This window comes from Mobula hypostoma, chromosome 18 (assembly GCF_963921235.1).
Source record: "Mobula hypostoma chromosome 18, sMobHyp1.1, whole genome shotgun sequence".
NCBI lineage: Eukaryota > Metazoa > Chordata > Chondrichthyes > Myliobatiformes > Myliobatidae > Mobula > Mobula hypostoma.
In genome coordinates, this window is record NC_086114.1 from 47762071 (window position 1) to 47788020 (window position 25950).

Consider the following 25950-nt stretch of genomic DNA (forward strand, 5'->3'; position numbering starts at 1 on the left):
GGGGAAGCTGATTTCCGTAATGTGCTAAGCTCTGTCCACAACAATTCTTGTAGTCATGTGCAGACTAGTTGCCATACCAAGCCTTGTTGCATCTGGAGACGATGTTTACCCACCCTTAGTCAATCCTTTTTCTACCTGACATTCCTGCCCATAACCCATTCATCACAAATCATTCATTGATTCACCTCGATGAAACGACTCATCACTCCTGTTCCAGATGAACACCTTCCACTGAAACCTTCACCTGTATTTTTGCAACAGCTTTAAATTCCCTTTTATTGTTTCCACATTCTCTCCGCTGTTATTTACACATTAACTCAGCCAAACTTCTGTTGCCCAGACCATACGCATCTATAACCCATTGACCTTCATCCTGCCATGCACACACACATGGCTAAACTGACAACCATCCCTACTTACAGCTACCGAATGGTACCTCACACAGTCTCCATGCAACTTGTTATAAAAACCTGCCTGGTTTGTCAATGCTTTTTGAGGAAGGAAATGTGTAGTTGTTTCCTTACCATGTGGCTGCTGACCCAACAATGTGAATAATCTCCCAAATCAAAAGCAATTAGGGATGGGAAATAACAGAATCACCAATGATGCTTAACAGCTCATGAATAATTAAATAAGAAGCTAACAGAAAACAGAGGATCTGAGAGATGGAAGGCATGATGAGCAAGAGTACCAGAAGGGGGGGGGGGGTGGGTGCGGTTAGTGCAATCACCTTACAGCATCACCAATCATCATTCAGAGTTTGATTTCACTGGACAACAAGTATTTTGCTTCCAGAGTACTTTTGGGTGTACCTTATGGAATTTGGGCTGCTGATCATGGCACTCACCATGAAATTTACCCATCATGCATCATTTTTGTGAAATCACCTACATTTATTTCAATTCATAATTCAAGTCAGAATAATTGATGCCAAGATTAAGGAAAGCATTTTTGTTGGTCCATTAAACAAACAGAATATCTATGACAAGCAATTCGAAGAACTTGTAGTGGGACTAGGGAATGGAAGGCATTCAAGGATGTTGCTAAAATTTTTCCTGGCAACTACAGAGCACCAACCTACATTCAGCTGGTTGATAACATGCTTCAAGCATAAAAAACGATGAAGTGCAACATGTCACTAAAGATTCATTTTCTGCATTCCCTTTTAGACTTCTTCTCTGCAAATCTTGGTGTTGTTAGTGACGAACATGGTGAAAAGTTTTAGCAGTAGAATGTGGTCATGGAGAAATGGTATCAGAGCAACTGAGATCCTTCAATGCTGGCTGATTAATGTTGGACACTTAAGTGAGAAGCCTCAGACACTGTGCACAAACAAAAATCAACAAAACATTTTTAGTTTAATTGAACTATTGTAAAGCATCAGTGCACTTTTGCAATTAAACACATAATATTCAATAAAAACTAATTTCCTGTTTCTTCAAATTCCTACATGATAAAAGAAGTATGAAGTTACATCTTTGGTCAGCTTCAAGCAGTCTATCATCAACAAAATATATTTCTGCAGAAGCAACACATTCGAAAAAATTTGTTGTTCAGTGTTTCCGATGCTGTCTGTAAGGAGTTTGTACGTTCTTCCCATGACTGTGTGGGTTTCATCCTGGTGCTCTGGTTTCCTCCCACATTCTGAAGACATATGGGTTAGGGTTAGTTAAGATTAAGGCTGATTTATACTTCTGCATCAAATCGACGCCGTAACCTACGCATGTGGGCTGTGCCGTTGTGAGCATTTATACTTGTGCATTGGTGTGTCTGCATCGTTCTGCAATTCGCACATGTCACGCATGCACACACACCTGCCCATGCATGGCTTCATGGTCATGGTAGTCTTTCTTGGGGTAAACAAGTTTAAAGCGAACGTCTTTTTCGTAAAGGTGAAATGTCCCCTCCATAATTTCGGAGGTCTGTAAAGCTTTATGGAAAGCATTGAAGCCACAGTTCCTTCTCTGCCCTTCAGTCGCCCAATGGGAAGCTATTGCAGCGTAGGAGGAAATGCGATGCTACCAAGCGGACCAATCACAGCTGTTGCGGTCTGCATTGCCGCGACGAGTAGTTATGTTTTGGGAGAGGTGTGTGTCAGGCTACGGTGTAGGGATCCATGTAGGCACTGCGTAGGGTTCGCGGCTACGCCGTACCTATGGCGTCGATTTGATGCAGAAGTATAAATCAGTCTTTAGTGTCAGCACATGCAATGTTGGCGCTGGAAGCGTGATGCCACTTGCAAGCTACACCCAACATAAACCACCCCGTTTTGATTTGACACAAATGCCACATTTCACTGTGTGCTTTGATGCTTTGATGTACATGTGACAAAGAAAGCTAATTGTTGTGTATGTGGCTTGGTTACACAACAATGCTACTAATAAAAACGTTGGAGACGGGAGCTAAGGTTCATGGTGCTTTACTGGCAGAAACCGAACTCGGCACACACATACAGATCAATACGCACCTAATAGTGCATGCTCAATACGCGCCCAATAGCGCATGCAACGATGTGTTACTCAAACATAAAGTAGTCCCTTATTATAATGTAGGCTATACGGTACACTCCTCCCCTTTTATTTTAATAGTGTATCAACTGTGTTTTTTACTGGGGCATTATGCTAAACAAATATGTTTACCCTTAACATACAAACGCCTACCATTTGTTTACTTAGCAACTTAATAATATCAAACTATAACAAAGTAACATAATAATATCGAATTATAACAAGCCTTTTTTTCACCTCTGGTCCAAGACCCAGTTATAACTCAATTCTGGGGGGGGGGGCGGTGGTCTTCTCTGCCTCTCCGGGTAACGTCTGTCAATAAACTTGTTTGTTTTAATACAGATTTCCATATAAAAGTCATGAAAAGTTGACCTCTGAGCATAGGGAGATAAGAAGATGTGCGCCTCTAACTTGTTAAGTGTTCTAGGCAGCAGATTGTCTCCGTATAATGAAGACTCCTCTGTACAGCTGTCCTAGATATATACTCATTTTTGTACTATCACTGGTCTTCCATACCCATATATCATTTGTTCCAACTGAGCTAATTACACAGCCAATCTTCGTATTCTCCTTAGATTCCAAATAAATAGCCTGACCTTTATGATACCATCTCTTATTGTAATATAACTTTCCATCTTCTATTCGTGCTTCATATCTTTGTGCTGGTGATTCAGCAGGAGTGCTGGGAAGATGCTCAGGAGAAGACGGAGATGTTGGTCTTCTCGGAGATTTAAGCTTATTGAGAGTTCGCAGATCTTCCATTATCTGTTCATCTGTAACAAGTAATTTAACTGCGCAAGTGCAGGTTTTTGTTTTTTGTCTGTAATTGAAGCAGGGTCATTAGATCTCCTCCTTAGTCTTTATTGGCTTTACCTCCATAGAATCTCCTGAGTTCCATTGTTAGCCTCTCATTCTCAATCATTTTTTTTCTTTTCTTCTAACAATCTTTTTATCTTCAAATTCTTTCAAAGCTGCTTTCTTCTCTCTAATATAATTCCTTTCCACTTGTTCTGTCTCCAGTTGCAGAAAAAGCTCAGCATTTCATATTCTTTCCTTGTATTGTTGATTTAGTTTCTTCATCCTTTTCTGATACCCCTGCAACGTGCCTTCCTGTAACTGCTGTAGCTGTCTTTTGAGAGATGTCAATTTCTCCTGGTATATCTGCTCTTTTACTTCCAAGTAGTCTTCATCATCCTGCTTATTGGAAATACTTGTCTCCCTTGCATCCTCTGTATCTTCATCCGAGTCGTGACCACAGGTACTGTGTTCATCCTCATCGTCGATGCTGTCTAACTCCTCCTTGTCATTGTAATAGTCGACAAAGGGTGAGAGGAGAGCTGCGGACATCTTCCCCGCTGAGCTGCCCTCTTTTGTTGACACATCTAGTGCCTTGATGGTGTGCCAATCCAACTGGGTTTTCCTGAGCCATTCACGTCCCAGCAATGGTGGTCCTCCATTTTTCAGTACATACAGTTCCAGCTGCTGTGTTTTGTCTCCATAGGTCACTGTCACTTTAATTTTACCTTTGGGACGCACTTTCTGTCCTGTGTAAGTCTTTAGCAGTAGTTTAGTTTATTTCAGAGGAAACAATCGTTTGTAGTCATGGTCTGAGATCACCATTAAAGCTGAGCCTGTGTCCAACTCCATTTTCCGTCTCACGCCTGCCACTTGTGGAGTGATCCTTATTACTCTTCGATCATCTGTCACTTTCACGCTGTGAAGTTACAGACGAGACAATTCACTTTTGTCTGAGTCGTTTTCATCAGAACTGCTTTCTTCCATTTTGTGTACATTGTCGTATTTTCCTTTCTGGGGTTTCTTGTTGCTCTGTATTTTGTCCTTTTTCTGCTGTTTACTAGCTTTGCATACTCTGCCAATGTGGCCCAGTTTGCCTCAGTTTCTGCCTTCTTTGTCTTTAAATCAACAGTCATCAGGGTCATGTGACATGTTCCCACAACAGTAACATTTCTTTCATTTCTGTTCAGTGACATTTTATTCTTAGCATATTCCAAAGATTTTTGTTGTATCTCTGAAGCACCCCTTGCTGCTGTTTCCGTTGATATTGCAATGTTCAGCGCCTTCTCTAATGTAAGGACTTTTTCACCCAGGAACAACTTCTGTGTAGTTTCACAGTGCATGCCACACACTAACCTGTCCCTCAATGTGTCTGATAGACCAGCTCCAAATTGACAATGTTCTGATAATTTGTGCAATTCAGCACAATATTCAGAACTGCTTTCATTTTTGCTCTGATTCCGATTGTGAAATTTAAATCTTTCAGCAATGACCAGTGGTTTGGGGTTTAAATGCTATTCGAGAGTGTCTACTATTTGCTTGAACGTTTTGTCAGCTGGCTTTTCAGGGGTTAACAAGCTCTGTAGCAGCCCGTATATTTTTGCTCCTGTAATACTGAGTAAGACGTTGGCTTTCCTTTCATCATTAATAGTGTTAGCCTTCAATCCAGTTAACTCCAGTCTTCAATGCCACTATCAAATGCTGTAATGGTTCCAATCATCACCATCTTTGTTATATTAATTAAGCCACGTTCTCCCCTTATTTTCCTTTTCGATTCACGTGTCCTTTTTGCTAGCGCCATGAGTGCACCCCATCTAGATGTGTGTGTGTTGCTCCTTTTCATCTCCCTTCTGGGGCAGGCAGACCCTCAGCCCCTGGGCATCAGCACCGGCTGTGGTCTTGGCTGGACGTGCTACGGCTCCGTCTGTGTCTCTTGGTCTCCCGACGTTCCCGACCCTGGCTGTGCTCCTGCTTTCTTTCAGACTTGCAGCTTCGCTCTGCCTCCTTCTCCTGTTCCTTGGCTCGTTCCTTGCGCTCTTCTTCCGAGTGTCGTTATTAATTAAAACACAGCGTTCATTAACCTCGTTGCCAATTTGTTGTGTATATGGCCTGGTTACACAACAATGCTATTAATAAAAACGCTGGAGACAGGAGCTAAGTTTCATCGTTTTTTTACTGGCAGAATCCAAACTCAGCACACATGTACAGATTCATACACACCTAATATTGCATGCAACGACGTGTTACTAAAACATAAAGTAGTCCCTTATTATAACATAGGCTATACAGTACACTAATCTTTAAATCTTTGATATAGAGACTAGACGCCTTCTGTTGTTTGGCTCAGACAGATTCACCAATGCTCCCTTGTAATAAATTTCACTGAATTCAATATTTTCATCCACTACTGGTTTATTGTCAATTTCATAACATTTTAACTATCACAGTCAAAGCTGCACAAATTTTCCTGAAAGGTCTAATAAAAACTGAAATTCACAGACACCTCCAGAAGATACCTGCAAGTCTTCCTTGGGACAAAATGCTGGAAGAATTTTGGAATTCTGCACAGCATCTTAACTCTTTCAGGAAAAAGTAGGGTTAAGGAAGTGACCCAATAGATATCTTCAAGATCAGGAGTACATTTGCCAGGGTAGAGGTGTTTCCACTTGAAGCCATGAACAAACCAATGGGCCATGAATATAGGATTGTCATCAATGGATTCAACAGAGAGTGTTGGAGAAATCTCTTTCCTCAGAGTGAGAGAAGAGAAGATGACATAAGCAGATAAGGAGAAAAAATGATTTGGTGGTGTGGTCAGATGAAGGACTGTAAGAAGAGGCTCGTGTGCTGCACACCACAGAACAGAATGTACCATAGACTGCAAAGTAAGTCAGACACAATGAGTGACAAATGCTAAATTTTCATTAAAATAAATATGAAAACCTTGTGGTATTTCACATATGGATAATTTGATTAATGAATGATGTCCTGTTATTTACAATGACTGAACTGTTTCAAATTTTATCCCAACTGCACATGAAATGAAGGGACTTAATGATGTCTCAGAAACCTGCTGAGGCACCCATGAAGTAACAGCACATTGTAGTTTTTGAGACTCATAGAGTAAAACAGCCTGTGTCTAGGCCCCTTGCCCTAACTGTTCATGTCAAACATAAACTAGTTCAATTTGCTTGCCATTTCGCCACATTGCTCTAAACCTTTCCAATCCATGTACTCAACCAAATATCTTCTAAATGGTGCTTTTGCATGTGCCTGAATTGTTTTCCCTGGCAGCTAGTTCCAAAGATGCAAACACCCGGTGTATCATTTCCCAATTTTTAAATGTGACAGATATATAAATATACTATATTTAAAGTTAGAGATAATTGTTTTTGATGACAGCTTTAATTAAAATCTATTTCTGGGAGTATCTTATTTTGGTGCAGTGAATTCCTGTGCCTATTTGATTAGAAGGATGCAACATAAATAGTGAGGTGGCTGACATCCTGATACGACAAAACTCAGGTTTGATTATAAGCTGAAAATTCTAACCCCATTCTGTGCAGAGAAGCAAGACAAGATTCGCAATACAAAAACATCATGTAGTCGTCTAATCATACTTCACCTTGATAATTCATAGATGCTGATCCGTACCCATAATGGCGACACAAAGGACAGACAGTATTTTATTTTGCTTTCATCTGTCTCTCAGAGTTCAGATTCTCTTTTCCTCCCTCCTTGGTGGCTTACTGTGAAAGGTAAGAGAAGCATGACTAACAATCTGGTTGTGTTTAATCACACTTCAAACCAAATAGACAGAAATGAGATTTGAGTAAACGTGTAACACCTAAAGCACAGGTGTTGAAGTTATTGACAACATTTGAAGAATAAAAACAAATGATTTGTTAGGAAGTAATATGGAGAACTTGAGCACCTCTGTTCCAACCACCAAAAACAGGTCTTCCCAATGGCCAAACATTTTAATTCTGATTCCCATTCTGACATGTCGGTCCATGGCCTCCTCTTATGATAAGATGGGGCCACCCTCAAGATGGAGGAGGAACATCATGTAATCCACCTAGGTTGCCTCCAACCTGAAGGCATAAATATCAATTTCTCTTCCAGGAAACAAATTCCACACCTCCTTTCTGTATTCCTCATTCAGACGTCTTACCTCTTCTCACCTGCCTATTACTTCCCACTGGGTCCCATCTTCCTTCCCTTTTTCCTATTGTCTACTTTCCTGTCCTATCAGATTCATTTTTTTCCAGCCCTGACCTTTCCCACCCACCTGGCTTTACCTATCACCTTCCAGCTAGTCTCTTTCCCATCTCCCTCTACCCCTCACCCATTTTGTGTGTGTGAACTGAGATCAAATCTCATGTTGGCCTTTGAGATTTTGAATTAAGTTTTATTTTTTATAAAAGACAAGAAATAGGAATCAATTACAGCACCAGGGACCTGGGTTCAATTCCTGTCACTCTCTGTAAGTAGTTTGTACATTCTCCTTATGACTGTGAGTGTTTTGGTTTTTTTCCACATTCCAAAGATGTGCAGGTTAGTAGGTTAATTGGTGACAAAGGTATAATTAGGCATCGTCAGCTCATTGGGCTGGAAGGGCCTGTTACCATGCTGTATCTCCAAAATCAAAAATAAAATATAATGCAGGCAAATGGGACGAGTTCAGGTAGACAACTTGATCTGCATGGACTAGTTGGGCTGAATGGTCTGTTTCCATGCTGTATAATTCTATGCCCGTAGCTGTGTTGTTGTACGATCTAGTTATCTCACTGGCCTCATTACTCTGTGATTCCAGTCCCATTTCACTTGTTCTGATGTAGGGTCCCAGACCTGAAACACTTACTCAGTTTCTCCTTCCGCAGCTGCTGCGTGCTTCCAGCAGCTTCAGATTTTATTTTGGATTTCCATCAACTGCAGGGTTAATTTTTCCCTCCACTCCACCACATTGTGTCAAGCTGCCTCTCCGGAGAATCAATGATGAGCTAGAGACACTGGTTTTGCTAGTCCCATGGAAGAGCAGAAACAGTTGAAATGAGCAATGGAATTTAATACTGATAGCCGTGGTTTCAGATCACTTTGATTTTCCATCTCACTGTGCATTAATTTGTCGTATCAAAGTCAACATTTATTTATTAAACATGTGGAAACAGACTTCCAATTAAGAAAATGCACACTGGATAAAAGCTCCCGAATTGTGAGCATTAATCACTGGGGGAGATGTGCTTGAAAACAGAGTTGCAGCAAATGCCCCGAGTGCAACAACTCACCTTTGATGCCTGGCATATTTCCATGCCGAAATATCCGAGAAACATTTTTGTAATTGGCTTTTCAAAGACTATTTACTGATGCCAGTGGTTACTATCTCCGTCGTTTGATCTGTGATAACATTCACTGCACATTCACAGCAATTGCCATGAAATAGAGGGAGCTATTTATTTTTCAGGTGTCGCATCTTCCCCAAAAATTGCAACATTTTAAAGATTAGAAGAGGGAGCTAGATGTTGCTGGCGCTTTATTGGCAGCAAGGTGTGTTGGAACACTGATAGTTTGTAAAAGGCTCTAAGTAAACACAGCAATGGAAAATGCTGCTTTTGCTAGGAATCGGAACTAATAATCAGTAGCAGAGATATACTCAGATGGTCGGGCAGTATCTGTGCAGAGAAACTGCTAAAATTTCAGATTCAACACACAAAGCGCTGGAGGCAGCATTTGTGGAGGGAAATGGTCAGTTGAGTTCCTTCTGAATATTTCAGACTGATGGAGTTCTGATTATCATTCACTCAAAATATTAACCATCCAGTATACTTAGAAATGTCGCCATGCACGGTCACAGACCCAGCTGGGAAAGGAGGAAGACTGGGCATGGGGCTAGCATCGCCATTCCGTAAAATCATCCAGAGCTACAGAACGCAATACAAGTGTGAACAACCTCATTCCTGGGGCGGGGGGCAGGGGGAGGGGGTGGTGGGGAAGGATCTTCACCTAGGAGATGTGTGAAGTTTTGTGGTGAAATCCACAGGGCTGATCAACCTTCTATTGGCCCAGGCTAGGGGACTCTGGCCAGCTGCTGACAGTGGCCTATGCCCCAGTAGGGGTGAAAGGCTTAAGAAGAAGGTACTTGTAGAAACGCCCATCCACCGATCTGCTGTGTACTCGAGATGAGCCTGTTTATGTGATGAAACAGTTCATTTGTTCTCTCTTTCTCACCTTTTCTTTTTGTTGCTCAGCCTTGTATTTAACACATCAGCACCATATGTTTAGACCTTCTGCATTGTGTCAAACATCCACCACCATATTTTGTTGATAATTCCTCTATTTTATAAACAGTGCTACCTCCAGCTCACACTGAGCAGTGCCACATTAGATCTGCTAACAATAAATTAGAAATCTTGTTTCTATGGCACATTTCCTGTAAGTGCCACAGTTACTTGCTGTAACGTGCTCCTGTCACTTTCTGTCATTACCCTGACGTTAGAAAACAGAAGATCCTACAGCTCACTGTGGGCAATGCCTCAGGAGATCTATTGACTTTAAGAACTTGTTCCTGTAACAACAAGGTTTCTTATACTCTCGATACTGAGGAGAATTATGTCAAACATGCCTTTCAGTTGTCTCCTTATAAAACAGTATGACGGGTCTGCTGTACATACGTTATGCACAAAACATATAAAATGCGCACAGAGTTAATGTACAGCACACATGTATGCACACACTAATATAGCCATCAGCATAGTTATTGACATACAGAGATAGCAAATAAATACACACACACAGAGAAAAGCATTTGCCGATTTCAAATATACAGATAATTCAGAAAGATGCATCCAGAAAATCAACAGAGTTAATACACACATACTGTACAGAAAAATAATAACCACATTTAGATAATAGCATGGATATTTCACAATAGGAACACATAAAATAACACAGGAACATAAATATGAGTAGGGATGATATAGAGAATCAAAGACACACACACACACACACACACACACACACACACCCAATTCATATTTGAAATTGATACACAGATAGAGAATGCAGCAGCAAGTGCACATGTGGTCTATATTTAGAAGGCTATAGGTAAGATTCAGAAGGACACACCAGAATTAGATCTGACTCCTGAAAACTCGTGCTAGTTACTTGATTAAATATCTTTACTTACAAGTAATAAAACTTGCATGAACTGAAAAATGCAAGAAAAAAATGATTCCATTGAGAAGTCGGCTGTTGCAAGCTTGTAAATTGGAAAGGTGGAGGGATGAAGAGTCAGGGCTGTGTGTGAACATATGAATAACATGCTGGTGCACAGCAAGATGTCAATGTATTCCATTATAATAATGGATTTTGTAAATTGCAGGTGGTGATGTGTGAATGGCACTTTGGAAAATGTACTAAAGCTGTACACTCAGTGGCCACTTTATTAGTTACACCCGTTCACCTGCTCAATAATGCAAGTATCTGATCAACCAATCATGTGGCAGCAACTCAATGTTTAAAACCATGCAGACATGGTCAAGTCGTTCAGCTGTTGTTCAGACCAAACATCAGAATGGGGAAGAAGTGTGATCTGAGTGACTTTGATCATGGAATGATTGATGGTGCCAGATGGGGTGGTTTGAGTATCTCAGAAATGGCCACTCTTCTAGGATTTTCACACACAACAGTCTATGGAGCTTAGAATGGCGCCAAAATTAAAAACAAACATCCACTAAGTGGCAGTTCTGTGGGCAAAAACGCCTTGTTAATGAGAGAAGTCAGAAGAGAATGGGCAGACTAGTTCAGGCTGACAGGAAGGTGACAGTAACTCAAATAAGCAAGCATTACATCAGTGGTGTACAGGACAGCATCACTGAATGCACAACACAAAAGACGTTGACGTGGATGGGCCACAGCGGCAGAAGACCACACCAGGTTCCACTCCTGTACCTAATAAAGTGGACACTGAGTGCATTATATTTATTTAAACTTTATGAGGCTATCTTTGAGATTTAGACAGTAACAACGACAGAGCTACTCTATTTAGCATTTCACGCCATGCATCCACTGTACTGAGTACCTTTGACAGTAGTGGTCAGACCTTCCTCTAAAATATCCAGGTAGCTCTCACAAATGAACCATCTGACATTAATCCCATACGTGATGACAGAATCATCTCTATGGTTGCACGGGATAAAAGTATACATAAGGCTAAGAAAGGAGCATCCAGATATGGTACAGCCATGAGGCAAAAGAATCATGTGTCAGTATTCTGTTGAACCTTTATGCTCATTGCAGTCCCTTCCAGAGCAAATGAAGTGTTGATCACAAAGCAGCCTGTACTAATTTTAAGAGTGAATAGAAATCCCAAGAGTTGAGACGTACGGAGTCACACAAAGTTAGCGTGGAAACAATGTCACACAAGCAATGAATGTGAGGTGTGTCTTAGTCCAGCACAGTCCGCTCATTTTCTGAATCGTCCTTTTCTCATGGGTATCAGTAATGGACTTTTCAGCAGGGCAGGTTTTACATCTTTAGGAAGTGCATCATCCAAGGTTTGCTATTCTCAATCATTCTGCACACCAGAATGTAGACCTTGTCAATCTCTTGCAATTCCTATTTTGCTCATACACAAATACACACACACACACACACACACACACACCCTCGCCTCCGGTGTTGTATGTGTGGAATATGCATATTTGAGCATAAGACAAGGAGCAGAATTAGGCCATTTGGCCCATCGAGTCCGCTCTGCCATTTCATAATGGCTGACCCAATTTTATCTCAACATCAATCTCCCGTATCCATTCATGCCCTGACCAATCAATAACCTATCAACCTCTGCCTTAAATACATATAAAGACCTGGCCTCCTCAACTGCCTGTGGCAAAAAACTCCACAGATTCATCACTCTCTGGTTCTACCTCTTACAATGGGTGTTTCCTCTGGATGCACCAGCTACCTTCCCCATTCCAAAAATATACAGGCTGTTAAATTAATTGGCCATTGTAAGTGAGTGGTAGAATCTGAAAGAGAGTTGATTGGAATGTGAGGAGAATAAAATGAGATCAGTGTAAGGTCAGTGTAACAATGGATGCTTGATGATCTGGTGGTTTTGATCGGCTGAAAGGCCTGCATCTGTAATTACTTCACCCTGAACTCCAGTAACAAGGCTTTAAGCCGAGAGCCCATCCTATGCTCCTGCTGTCCTTTCACTTCTTTTAAGATGTTTCTTATAATATTGTCCGTGTATTTAATAATCTTTCTAAACACTGATGACTCAGTTTCAAATTTTCATTTCTAATTCCCTATTAAGCACTTTGACATGTTTCACAATATTAAAGGCACTACATAAGTACAACACATTGAAGCTTGATATCATCTGCTTATTAAATGTTTCCTTAACTATCTACTGCTACCACATTGTAATTGTAAATATAAAAGAATTTCAGTTTATATTGATAGCATTGACATCGAGAAGGCTGAGAGCATTAAATTTCCAGGAGCGAACATCACCAGTAGCTTGTTGTGGTCTAGCCACAGTAACACCACAACCAAGAAAGGTCACCAGCACCTCTACTTCTTCTGGAGGTAAAGGAATGTGACGTGTCCTCTTTGAGCCTCATAAATGCATCATAGAAACCATCCTCTCCAGATGAATCACAACGCCAGGACTGCAATAAACTGCAGACAGTTGCGGACAGAGCTCAGCATAATTACGTGCTACACTTCTCATAGCCTTGGTAAAGCAGCCAATACAACTAAATGCTCTGCTCACTATGGATAATCTCTCTTTTCCCCTCTTTCATCAGGTAGAAGATACAAAAATCCTACGTCAATGACTCTGTAATGTTTTGATCTCTGTTAACAGTATGCTAGACAAGCACACTGCATCTTGGTGCATGTGATAATAATAAACCAATACCAGTACTCTTCTGTCAGCCACGTTTCTTTTAAAAGACAGTTGGACAGGTACATGGATAGGAAAGGTTCGGAAGGTTATGGAGCAAATGTTGGCAAATGCGAATAGCATTGATGAGGCACCTTGGTCAGCATGGACCATTTGGGTCAAAGGGCCTGTTCCAGTGCTATATGATTCTGTGAGAAAAGCCTGAAAACATGTTCCACCTGGCTCAAGGAAAACTTCTATCCCACTATAAAAATTTTGAATGATAACCTAGGATAGTAAAGTGAACTCTTGACTGGACTATCTAACTTGTTATGACCTTGTGCCTTACTGTCTGACTGCACTGCACTTTCTCTGTAACTGTAAGACCATTCTGTGTTCTGTTGTTATTTTCCATTCTAACATCTCGATGTACTGATGTGATAAAATGATCCATGTGGATGACATGCAAAACAAAGCTTTTCACTCTATCTAGGTACATGTGACAATGATAAAACATTTTACCAATAAACTAATTTATTTATCTCCAAAAGTTAATCTCCCATCTGCACTGTGGGGTGCATGGGGTGCACAAGGAAGGGGTAACACCTCTGGTGAAGGGGCTTCTCATGTCCATTTTGGAGCAGCTCACTCACTTTTGGTCACTACCAGATATTCAGTTCTACCTTATGCCTTACCTGTGGCTCTAAACAGCTATATCTGCATGCGCCAGCAGCCGCACCCAGTAAACCGCTTTGACAGGTGGGCTAAGCCAGGTAAAGGTAGCCGTCGGGCCTTATTCCCTGGTGAGATAAGGACATGTCTATTCTAGCATGTGAAGTCATCTCCAGTTGACTGGGTGGATGAGAACAACAGTGAGATCTTATGGTCATGAAGGTGGTTCTGTAATGTTTCTTGAAGAGCAAAAGGCGTGAAAAGGCACAGAAGTCATGGTCATCCATTGAAACAATGGCTCTTCTCTTAGAGACTCTTCCATGCAGGTTTCACTGTCATCATTAGATATGACTGAAAACCAATCAGTCAGCTGCACAGCCCCAGAAACAAATGAGCTGGGTCACACTTCCGACTAACCAGTGGCTACTTGGAGAGTAACAGTCAGTTCACCCCTTGCGTTGCTGCATTTTGTGCTTTCTCTTCCTGGAATTAAGGAGCTCAGAAAGCAGGCTCTTCTGACCCCCTGCTCCCCATTGATATTCGATAAGAATCTAACCTATGATGCTGGGTGCACTTTATATCTGCCACTTATATCAGGCATAGCTGACTCATTAAGTGTGCCCTCATTCATTCATAGGCTTATCTGAATCTTCACAGTGATATTTATAAATTTACTTTCCTTACCTTTCTATTAGGGTTGACATTGTATAGTTCATGTATGTTCAATATATCCTTAAAAACATTATTCTCCATTGATATTTTAAATTTCTTCAAAAGTTTTGATATTTGGCAACTGTTTCTAAATGGTAAAATCATAGAAACTATAACACTGAAATGGATCCTTATGGCCCACCTCATTCATACTAACTATAATGGCCATTTACGCTAATCATACACTCAGTGGCCACTTTATTAGGTACAGGACGTACCTAACAAAGTGGCCACTGGGTGTATTTTTGTATATTCATGGTCTTCTGCTGCTTTAGCCGATCCACTTCCAGGTAAGATATGTTGAACGTCAGAGATGCCATCCTGTACCTCACTGTTGTCACACATGGTTATTAGAGCTACTGTCACCTTCCTATCAGCATGAACCAATCTTGCCAGTCTCCTCAGATCTCTCTCATTAACAAGGTGTTTTCACCCACTGAATTGTCATCACTGGATTTTTTGGGGTGTTTTTTTGCACCATTCTCTGTAAACTCTACAGACTGTTGTGCATGAAAATCCCAGGAGATCAACAGCTTCTGAAATACTCAAACCACCCCATACTCTGGCACCAACCATTATTCCACTAACGAAGTCACTTAGATCACATTTCTTCCCCATTCTGATCTTTGGTCTGAACGACAAATAAACCTCTTGACCATCTCTGCATGTTTTTTATGCATTGAGAAGCTGCCAGATGACTTGTTGATTAGATATTTCAATAATTGAACAGGTATGCCTTATAAAGTAGCTGCATAGTGTGTTTTCCTGAATTAGGGCTGTACCCCATCCACACTTCCATTCCAAGTACCTGCTTGAATTGGTTTTAAACCTTGTGATTTTAAGGTTAAATTAGTTCTTTGTAATCTTTTTCTTTGCACTTGCACAGATTGTTTTCTTTTGCACATTGGTTGGTTGCCAGTTTTTGTTTGTGTGTCCAATAGTTTTTCATCAATTCTATTGTATTCCTTCATCATAATGTGAAAGAAAATTAATCTCGGAGTAGTATATGGTGACAATAAATTTACTTTGAACTTTACTTTTACTAGCTCTTCTGGCAGCTTATTTCAGGTAACCATCACGCTGTGTGAAAAACTTGCTCTTCAGTTTCCCTCACTTATCTTAAACCCATCTTAAAGTTCTCGACTTCCTTGTGTTGGGGAAAAAAATTCTGATCACGATTTTATAATCCTCTTTTCTGTCACCTTCAGCCTCCTCCAGGAGTTCACACATTTCTTGTGACTGCACGGACTTACTCTTGGTCCTTAAGTTTCCTCCCATATCCCAAAAATGTATTGGTTGGGCATTATAAATTGTTCCTGGTATGTAGGTGAATGGAAGAACCTGGGAAGGGTTAATTGTAATGTGTAGAGAATAAATGGGCATTGTGTAAATAGTGGTTGATGGTCACAGATACAATAAAGGGCTTGTTCTATGTTGTCTGATTCTGTGAACTTCCTAGCATAGTGGAGACTAAACTAGGGGGTATAGATTAAAGGTGAGAGGGTAAAGATTTAAAGGGGTTCCAATAGGCAACATTTTCATACAGAAGGTAGTCGGTATGTGGAATGTGCTGCTAGAGGAAGGGCAGAGGCAGGTACAATTACTGTGTTTAATAGATATTTGGACTGGTAGGTACATAGATAGGAAAGGTTTAGTGTAGGGGTTTCCAACCTTTTTTATGCCATGGACCAATACCAGTAAGCAAGAGGTCTACGGATGCCAGGTTGGGAACCCCTGGATTAGTAGGATATGGACCAAATGTAGGCAAATGGAACTAGCTCAGGTAAACTTGATCAGCATTGACAAGTTGAGGTGAGGGGCCTGTTTCGCTGCAGTTTCACTTTATATCTTATCTAAGACATTCCAATTGCAGTAGCTGACAGAAGGCCTCCAGGGCAATCCATGAACACCAGAGGCACAGGAGACTGCAGAGTAACAAGCACACTGCTGGATGAACTCAGTGGGTCAGACAGCATCTGGAGAGGCAGAGGGATGGTCAGCATTTCAGATCATGACCCTGCATCAGAACTGGTGCAATGTCTCAACTCCAATTGTCCACATTCCTCTGTGTCTACAGATGCTGTCTGATCTGCTGAGTTTCTCTAACAGTTTGTTTTCTTAATTCATGAATAGAACCAAGTTTTCAGTATTGTGGACAGCAGTTGCTGAAGGCCATTCTGCCCTTTGAGTCCATGCTGGATCTCAGAACCCATTCCCAGTCTCATTGCTCCATCCTTATCAACTCTACCTCAGTTCTGCTCTACCCCACCTCCCCATCTACACTAGCAGAAATTCAAGAAATTTCTGCAGATGCTGGAAATCCAGAGCCACACAAACACAAAATGCTGGAGGAACTCAGCAGGTCAGGCAGCATCTATGGAAATGAATAAACAGTCAACATTTCAGCCAAGACCCTTCTTCAGGAAGGGAAATGAAGGAAGAAGACACCAAACTAAAAGGGTGGGGGAAGGGGAAAGAGAACTAGCTAGAAGGAGACAGGTGAATCCAGATGGGTGGAAAGGGCTGGAGAAGAAGGAATCTGATAGGAGAGGAAAGTGAACCACCGGAGAAAGGGAAGGAGGAGGAACACCAGGGGTAGGTGATAGGCAGCTGAGAAGTGGTATGAGGCCAGAGTGGGGAATAGCAGAAGAGGGGAGGCGGATTGACTGCTAACCCAGCATGATCCAACCTATTTTCAGCATTTTTTTCCGCTTGCAGATAGTATGTAACTTTTGTCAGAGAGATGGTTATAACAAATTCTACTGCTTTGCTTATTTTCTAATATTTCCTATCCCTAACTATTTCTCAGCATTAAAGAATGCATATAATGTAACAATCTTGCAGCACCAGCAAACTGGATTCAAATCTGCTTCTGTCTATAAGAAGTTTTACATTTTCTCCATGACCGCGTGGATTTCCTCTGGGTGCTCTTTATCCTCCTACATTCTACAATGTCCGTAGGTTAATTCGTCACATGTGGACTTCTTGGATTGAAATGGCGTATTACCATGCTGTATCTCGAATAAACACTATCTTAAATTCAGAGGTGTACTCAATAGGCCCAATGTTAACACAACATTACCAATACTTTAGCTTTGTGTCCCAACCTTCACATTGCTTGGTCTCTGGGCACTTTGAAATAAGTAATCTCATTCTTCAATATACTCAACAATGGATTGATACTAGCTGTTTGGAGTAGAGAATTGCAGATTCACGTCCTTTGGGTGAAGGTTTTTCTCCTATCTCAGCACCTTATCTCAAGACTGGATACCTTGATTCAGCTTGAAAGAACATTCTGTCAGCACCCACCTTGGCAAATTCTCATACATTTCAAATATTTCAATGAATAACCTCTCATTCTGAACTCAGGAGAGCAAGGATCAAACCTTATAACATTTTGTGAAAGAAATGGTATTCATGAACACAGCTCCATTCCACATGAGAATAAAGGGATTTGGTATGGAAGCAATGAGAGTTTCAACTGACGGTGGCCAAACCACAAGCTTTTACAAATCAATTTTGTAAATGACAACATTTGGGTAAATTTGCACAATGCATTAGATTAATACCCCAAAATGAGTGAAACACTGTGAACTAATGAGCATATTGTCAACTGAGAGGTGGTGTTATTTATTGGTCTTCAGGGACATACAACCACAGAGGTTTTCACTGTGCCTGTTGTCACTATAATCTTGTACTGCTTGTTCTCAGGGGAGTTCCATTATAAAAGAGAGAGTGCTCCTGAAAAGCAAACTTTAAAGAGTTGCATTTTCCGCTCTAAGCATTTATTTTATGATCTGTGACTTTCAATGAACCTGACTCTCAAGGGCATGAAACATCAGCCACTAAATCAATCTAAATCGTGCAGGGACTGAAATATTTACAACTGTCTCAAGGTATCACTGTAAGATTGTGGACCATACATGCTTTTATCCATTATATCTACCATTTGTATTATCTGCCTGCATTCAATTAAAAAAATAAAGTGCTTTTGCTTTACATATTATTTACATTCTAGCAAGATTTGTGATGTTTATAACTTCACTGATTAAATTTGTGGAGCCTTAGAAGATCAGTGCTGAGACTTAGTGTTATAATAGCATTGTAGCATGGCAATGACCACCCTGTCCCCTCACTTCCTTATGCCTATTCTTTTTGCTCTTTCAGACCAGGTGAAGGATCTTGATCTGAAATGATGACTCTTTGTTTCCCTCCACAGCTGCTGCCTGATCTGCAGAATTCCTCCAGCATCTTGTGTGTTGTCTGAAATTCCAGCATCCGCAGTCTAAGTCATCAAGGACCCCCACCAGCCAGACAATGCTCACTTCTTGCTGCTGCCATCAAGAGGGAGATACAGGAGCCTTAGGTCAGGAATCCTGACAACATCAGGTCAGGAACAGTTAGCCTTCAGCCATCAAGCTCTTGAACCACAGTGGATAACTATACTCATCCCAACACTGAACTAAGAACTGATTTCACTTGCAAGGTCTTTACAACTCATGTTTACAATTTTGATTTGTTTATTTGTTTTTCCTTTGTATTTGCACAATTTGTTGTTTTTTGCACATTGGTTGTTTGTCCGTTTTGGGTTGTGTGAAGTTTTTCATTGATTCTATTATCTTTTTTTTGTTTTTACTATGAATGTCCACAAGAAAATGAATCTCAAACACTTGGATAATAAATTTAATTTGAAGTTTGTGTCTCTCTAAAATAAAAATCCCCTTGTCCAAATTAGAACTAGTCAGGAGCAGCATAGAATAGGACTGCTCAGAAAAATGCCACTCTAACAACATTCAAGACGTTTAGTTCTGTCCAGGACAAAAAAGACTGCCTAACAGGTATCCCGGCATTCATCCTAACCACTCATTCACCAGTGTGTACTATCTAGTATTACTCACCCAGGCTATTTAGAGAGTGCCTCTCACAGCCATTACCTCTGCAACTAATGACAAGGGCAAGACCCATGGGAATACCTGCTCCCCCGGCTCCCCACACCACCCTCAATGGGAAACATCAGCAGGGTGTCCTCCACCATCCCATTTCTGAACTGTCCATGAACTCATGAACACTACCTCATTATTTTGCTTTTGCACAATTTACTTATTTTTTATAACTTAAGAGCAATTTTACGTCTTAAATGTACTGCTGTGTCAAAATAAATTTCACGACACACGTCAGTGATAATCCTGATTCATACCTCTCTAGGATCACCATCAGAAGGACTGCAGGGAGTGTAAGAGGGAGGGCATCTATGAAGGGGCAATTAATTCTGGTCTTGGCTACGAGGCCACAACCTGTTGAGGAAGAACATCAAGCTGTCAGAGATCGGGAGTCCACCAGGCTCACAAACTCCCTCTCCTTAAGTTTAGCCAACAAATAAAAAGCACCAAGTTAACACGTCGATTTCTCTAGCGGTTACTCCGGAGCCCGAGCAGGTAAAAACCACACACACACACACACACACACACACACACACACACACACACACACACCTCTCATCCATCGGTTTCCAAAACATTTGTGGATGTGGGTGTAAAACTCATACCAGCTCCCTTCCGGACCGTGTGTTGACCGCATTAATTTCAGCATTCCTCCCAGCTTCTAACATTGCACTGGCAATCGTTAAATAACATGTGCACATCCTCTCGATCAACTATTGAACCACCAGACACTCAAGAATCGAAGCTGTGCTGGCTGCAACACTTGGAAATTACTGGGGATGGAGAGGGTCGGTCGGGGAATTTATTTTAAAAATATTAACTTACTAATGTTGGATGTGAAGTCTCGCAAGGGGGTGGGAGAAAACCTTGTCCTCGCCTGTTGATCTACGGTGAGTGAGTTTGTCTCCCGCGATTTAATTTGGCCAAAATAATCCTGCAGCGAGTTCTAAGGAGAAGCAGCGAGCTGGGTATGTGTTTACACAACGCTGCTTCTTCGATTATGGGTTTGGCAAGGGAATACGCACAGAGGCACGAAATAAATCAGGCTGATTCTTTCTTGCAACGTTAGAGGCGACGTGGACGTGCTACTCTCCGTGTGCTTGGCAAAGTGGGGTTCTACCCAACAGCCGAGAAGGAACCTCGGACTGACGCAGCGCAACGGGCAGCATGGTCGATAGACAAGCGCTTGACTCCCTACCACGCCGGAGAATCCGCAAAGCGAGCCTGCAATGATTGCTTACGTCTCGCACCAGTCCCGATTCCATTGCAAGCGGAGATTCGCATTTCCAAACAGCGGGCATGATGTCGCGAGGTAAGCCTGAGTACCATCATTTGGTACACTAAATGCAGGCGATAGCATAATGCGCTCAAAACTGGCACATGATTTTGTGTGTGTGTGTGTGTGTGAGTGTGTGTGTATGAGTGTGAGTGTGTGTGAGTGTGAGTGTGAGTGTGTGTGTGTGTGTGTGTGTGTGTGTGTTGGTGGAATGCAGGGCACACGTACGCACGCTCGCGTCAGTATCTATGATGTTCTACGAGAATTATCTTCACCTTCCTCCCCTATCAGTACTTATAGATACATGCATGCAGAGAGAGAGGTTGGTAAGGAGGAAAACTCACCTCATCATCGTCTGACGATGCTGGCTGTTTAAAGTGCATCTATAACCGCAGCATTGCACGGCGCCTGAGTTGGTAGCGGGCTGGTGGGGAGTTCGAGGAGATGTATACATTTTTTTTCTTTCTTGTGTTATATATTGTAATTTCCGACGCTCGCTTGAATGCTTAAAGCGCGCTTGACTCGGCAGAGGGGCGCCTGTGGGCCAGATGCGCAAGGATGTGTAATTGTATGCGGCTATGCTTCTCTCCTCGGGCTAAAGCGAAGGGGGAAATGGGACGAGGGCACTGGAGGCGATGTTTGTCCTGAATTTCGGAGCTCAAAGTTGTCTGGGCTGCCCTGCATTTGCGCAAGCGCCAGGTGACCAAGCAGACACCTCTTAAACCTCGAGAGGGAGGGAGGGAGGGAGATATATTTGGTATACGAGATAAATAGGGACTGATTGGGGGTAAACTTGTTCTACCCTGCAGAAGGTCCCAACCGGTCGCCAGCACGCTGTGCTGAACAGCCATGTAAGAGGTCGGGGAAGCGAGAGCGAGATCCCCGGGCAGCGTTACTTTTGGCGTGAAGATGGTGAATCCTCCCCTTGTGTCTCAGACACTGGCAAGTGTACGGAAGATCAGCGAGCGAAACGGCGAGGAGGATGGGCGGTGTGGGCCGCCGTTTGCCACCTCTCTGAATAATGTCATCGAGGGTCGGTGCTCCCCAGGAGTCCAATGAGATCTCCCCACAGCCCTCGGTCAGGGAAGCGATCCGAAACCGCATGAAAATGGTCATCGATCAGTTGGAAGTTATCCTTGCGGAGCTGAAAGCGGTGGCAAAGGAGCTGAAGGAGGTAGGCAGATCTTTCTCCCCTCCAACCCGCCTCTGTGAACCAGAGTAATTACCCTTTAAAAATTAGCACCCAATACTATTTTCTTAAATTCTCAATTAAGCTGCGATTTAATTTTGCAGGTTATGCAGATTTTTTGCAGCTGCAAAACAATAATTAAAAAAAAACTAGGCGCAAAAGGTTGAAATGAGAGCAGGTCTGAGCGAAGGGGTAAAGAGGGGGCCATGGTTCTCAGATGAGGGAATAGACCCTGTGCCCGCTCCTGAACTTCCGTCTCCACCTTGCAGACCAAATTATATTGTAAATGAAGCTCCGATTTCTTATAACCTTCCCCGAAGAAGGTTATCTCTCTCTCTCTTATCAATCTTAGCTCTCTCTAAAACTCTATTTAACTATTATCCAGGCATTATTTTAACGCGAACCCCAAACCGGATTATTATAGGGTAAAGCCCGCGATCTCATTCATTTCCCCGGTTGCACACTTAATGATTATCGACATGCAGTTAATATCAAACGTTGATGTTTAAACACACAAGGAGCTTGTCGTTATGGTACTTAGTTGATTCTGTTTCCTAGACACGATTGTTGCATTTTGGCCGTTAATCACCTCTCACTGAACACTAACGGCATATTAGCATTTTTAATCACAGTGATTAGTTTACAGGTTTAAATGTAAACACACGACAGACGCATAGTATAATGCATACTGCTAACTGAAGTAGGTTGAATGGTTCCAATCTAGAGGCTTTATATCACTGAAAGGATCGTTCCTACTTTTAACCACGTATGTGTGCGTTTGGCAAACATTCTCTTCTCTGGAATTAACTGTGTGTTGTGTGCAAATTATGCCATTAATTTTCGGCCTTCTGTGGTTAACCGGTTATCAGTAGACCCGAAGAACATTGGGAAATGTGTGTAATGAGTAAAGTATCTAATGCATTTTCCCTCAATCCATTTTGTTAGTGGATTTTTTTAATCAATTAGTATTTTCAGGGATAGGCTTAATGAACCACTGTAACTGGGGAAATGTGCAGGGCAGATATTTTATACAGAGAATGGCGGGTTCTAGGCAGGGTTGGATGCAAATATGATAGAGGTATTTATTGAACGTGCAGGGAATGGAGGGGAATGGATATTGTGTAAATAGAAGGGACTAGATTGGTTTGGTATTTAACTAATAGTCTGATTAGTTCGGCACTACATCATGGGCCGAAGGGCCTGTTCCCGTGCTGAACTTTTCTATCTTCTGTGTACATGCACTTTTCCCACAGGGTAATATGTTGTGATTTCTTTAGGTAGTGAAACAGATTGACAAGCTGACATCTGATTTTGATTTTGAGTTGGAGCCAGATGACTGGACAATTGCCACAGTAAGCAGCACCTCCAGCAGTGACACGACCAGGAACCATGAGCGATGTGGGGCTTTGTCTGACTACGGGCAGCTGGGCTTCCTCACACCAGACATCCTTTCGGACAGCTGGGAGTTTTGCTCATTTCTGGAGCCGCCACCGGAGGCACCCAAGGGTGACCCAGGAGGGGATGACAAGGAACTCCCGGCCACCCCGTCAGAACCGGACTACAGGTTGATGAATGGAGGGTTAATCCCGAACGGTCCAGCAGGTTGTGGTCCTGACTCATCCAGCGAGGAGACTATCAGTGGTGCCCCCTGTCACAAGTCGCTCTCGAGGAGCTCTGGCACCAGGGAGAGAGTACGCTTCAGCGACAAGGTCCTCTATCACGCCCTCTGCTGCGATGACGAGGAGGGGGAGGAACAGCAAAAGGACACAGCCACCTCGAGCACTGCCACCACCACAGGTGAAGGTGTTGACAGGGTGGGCAGAGAGACCCTCAAAACGCCATCCTCCGTCCCCAACCCGCGCCAGCACAGCCACCCGCCCCCAGTAACAGCCAAAAGCAATCCCTCGACTCGGAAAAAAATCATGAGGAATAACAGCACACAGACGGTGTCCCACAAAAGCACTCAGACGCTCCTGTCATATGGGCCCTCTAAAACGCAACCGGACTCAAAGAAAGGAAATACAAAGTAGCCACCGCCCAACCCCTCCCCCTTACCCCACTACAAAAAAGAAACTGCTTGACTACCTACTGGCATCACGAGGCTCAGGGATTTTCGATAAAATAAAAATGTTTTACAACAAAAAAAGGTAGATTCCAAGATTTTGCACCATTGACTCATTGCATAAAGAAAATGCACTTTAAGGATCTACTTTTTTAAGCTTTATTTTACTTGATACCTTCAAGATTTAGGAGGCTTTTATTTTTGTCTTAAATCGCAGTATTTAATCTTGCTTGAGTACTGTGCTTGTAAATAGAGCGTGCTTCCAAGCAAGCCTTTCCTGTCTCTGTGCTCTGCTTTTTTTCTCTGGCAATGTCCTACGGTTGATAAGGTCTTCATTAGATTTTCTTTTAAATTCCAATGCAGTTCAATCTGTCCCAGTTTTAATTGGTTCGTTTTTTTTTCAACGTTCCCACTTGTTAATGTCTTTTAAATTCGGAGTGTATGGCACTACGTGCAACATTAACACTTTTCATATTATCTCATAACGTTGGGAATCAGGTGGAGGTTAAGAGGAATTGAGAAAATTAATGCAACCTTAAAATGAATTACGCAATTTTTTTTCAAATTTTAAAAAATTAAAATGTGCATAAATGTTTCCAAAATATTCAGTAGGACCGTCTAAGTTTATTTTAAGTGTGCACTTGGGGATTATCCTAACCACTACAAAAAATGATAATTTGTATTGTTATGGTTTTACATATTTGATAAAGAAAAGAAGAGTGGTTTGCAGAAAGATGTTTTGTTCATCCAAGTTTTTTTTTATTTTGAAAGGCACTGTGAAGCAATATGCTTGGGAAAAATGTTTACATGTCTTCATTTGTAAGTGATATTGTATTTTTTTTGGTTAACACAAAACATTGACTCATTTGATGCAATAAATTAGTGTCTACTTTATCTAATACATGTTGAGTTTCCAAGGTTAATTTAGGGAAAAGCACAGATAAATATATAAAATGTAATTCACCCAAAAGTGCAAGAATATGATGAATGTATGAGTGAGTAAATAAACTGCCTGGAAATAATACTCTTCTGACAGCTGAAATATGAATGAAATTTAGTGCTTTTGGTGTCAATAATATGTATTTTAATCCTGCACATATCTCAAGAAAAATCAGACTGTTATATATTATTTCTACTGTAATAGGAACATGTGTCTAGTCTGGCCTATCTCTTCTAAAACCAAAATGTCTTAACAATCAGATGCATTTTAACCATTTCCATAAAGCAAGAAGAATTCTTTGTGGCATAGAATAATTCACTGTGTGACAGATATTTTTCAAGAAGGATATTTTAAAGCTGAACTTGACAATGGTTTATTGCTATCATTCTATTTTACAATCACAGGTGTTATTGTTAACTTTGATATTTAGAGGATCACAATTATCTTTGGGTCAACTGAAGTTTTCAGTTTGTTGGAGTCATATTTTGGCTCCAGACTTTGAAGATTGGCTAAGCAATGACACACAGGAGGGGAAAGAAAATGGCATACCAAGTGTACAAAAATCACAGCCAGTGCTAAAGTAAACAGAACAGGCCTTGTATAGCTGTGTTTGAACCTTAAGTCTTATTTCATTTTTCTATTTTATAATGTTTTCTAAAATCTTTACTGTGCATTTTGTGAAGGATAAGAAAGGTTGCTAAGGATGTCTTTTAGCCTCTTGTTAATTGTTAATACTACTGACCTCCAGTAATGAAACTATTTATGTAGACAATGAGAAATTATGAAGTCAATGTTTAAAATAGAGACCCTAAATGGTTTAAAACAGGACTGAAGAGATTTGCTCCAAGTGTTGCGGTAACTTAGATTTTGAATATTTTACCAATGTATATCAAGTTCTCCACAGTAGTGCAGTTTTCTCTGTTGCCTGCCCCAGCTTTGCCATTTGATGTGAAGATTATCAAATTC

The 25950-nt window shown here is 41.5% G+C and overlaps 1 protein-coding gene and 1 long non-coding RNA gene across 5 annotated transcripts in view; one reads left to right on the forward strand and one right to left on the reverse strand.

The window, feature by feature from the left end:
* Positions 1 to 20478, reverse strand: part of LOC134358212 (uncharacterized) — a 32339-nt gene extending 11861 nt beyond the window's left edge. Inside the window, exons 1-4 of one of the 2 annotated variants that reach the window (XR_010020830.1) lie at positions 20343 to 20478; positions 19775 to 19871; positions 6928 to 7051; positions 1023 to 1322 (exon numbers count right to left, since the gene is read on the reverse strand). This is a non-coding gene — a long non-coding RNA (uncharacterized LOC134358212). Of the gene's footprint in view, positions 1 to 1022; positions 1323 to 6927; positions 7052 to 19774; positions 19872 to 20342 lie in introns of those variants that run through there. The other variant, XR_010020829.1, reaches the window with a different exon arrangement.
* insyn1 (inhibitory synaptic factor 1) lies at positions 20393 to 25055 on the forward strand. 3 transcript variants are annotated; one of them, XM_063070217.1, is made up of 4 exons: positions 20393 to 20407; positions 20587 to 20829; positions 21603 to 21967; positions 23260 to 25055. In XM_063070217.1, exons 3-4 carry the CDS (start codon positions 21815 to 21817, stop codon positions 24010 to 24012), a joined length of 906 nt encoding a protein of 301 aa, XP_062926287.1. In that variant the 5' UTR covers positions 20393 to 20407; positions 20587 to 20829; positions 21603 to 21814; the 3' UTR covers positions 24013 to 25055. The 3 variants fall into 3 exon arrangements, with proteins under 3 accessions (XP_062926287.1, XP_062926286.1, XP_062926288.1); XM_063070216.1 differs by having other exon boundaries at positions 20398 to 20829; XM_063070218.1 differs by lacking the exons at positions 20393 to 20407; positions 20587 to 20829 and adding an exon at positions 21196 to 21239.
* Positions 25056 to 25950: the final 895 nt, after the last annotated feature.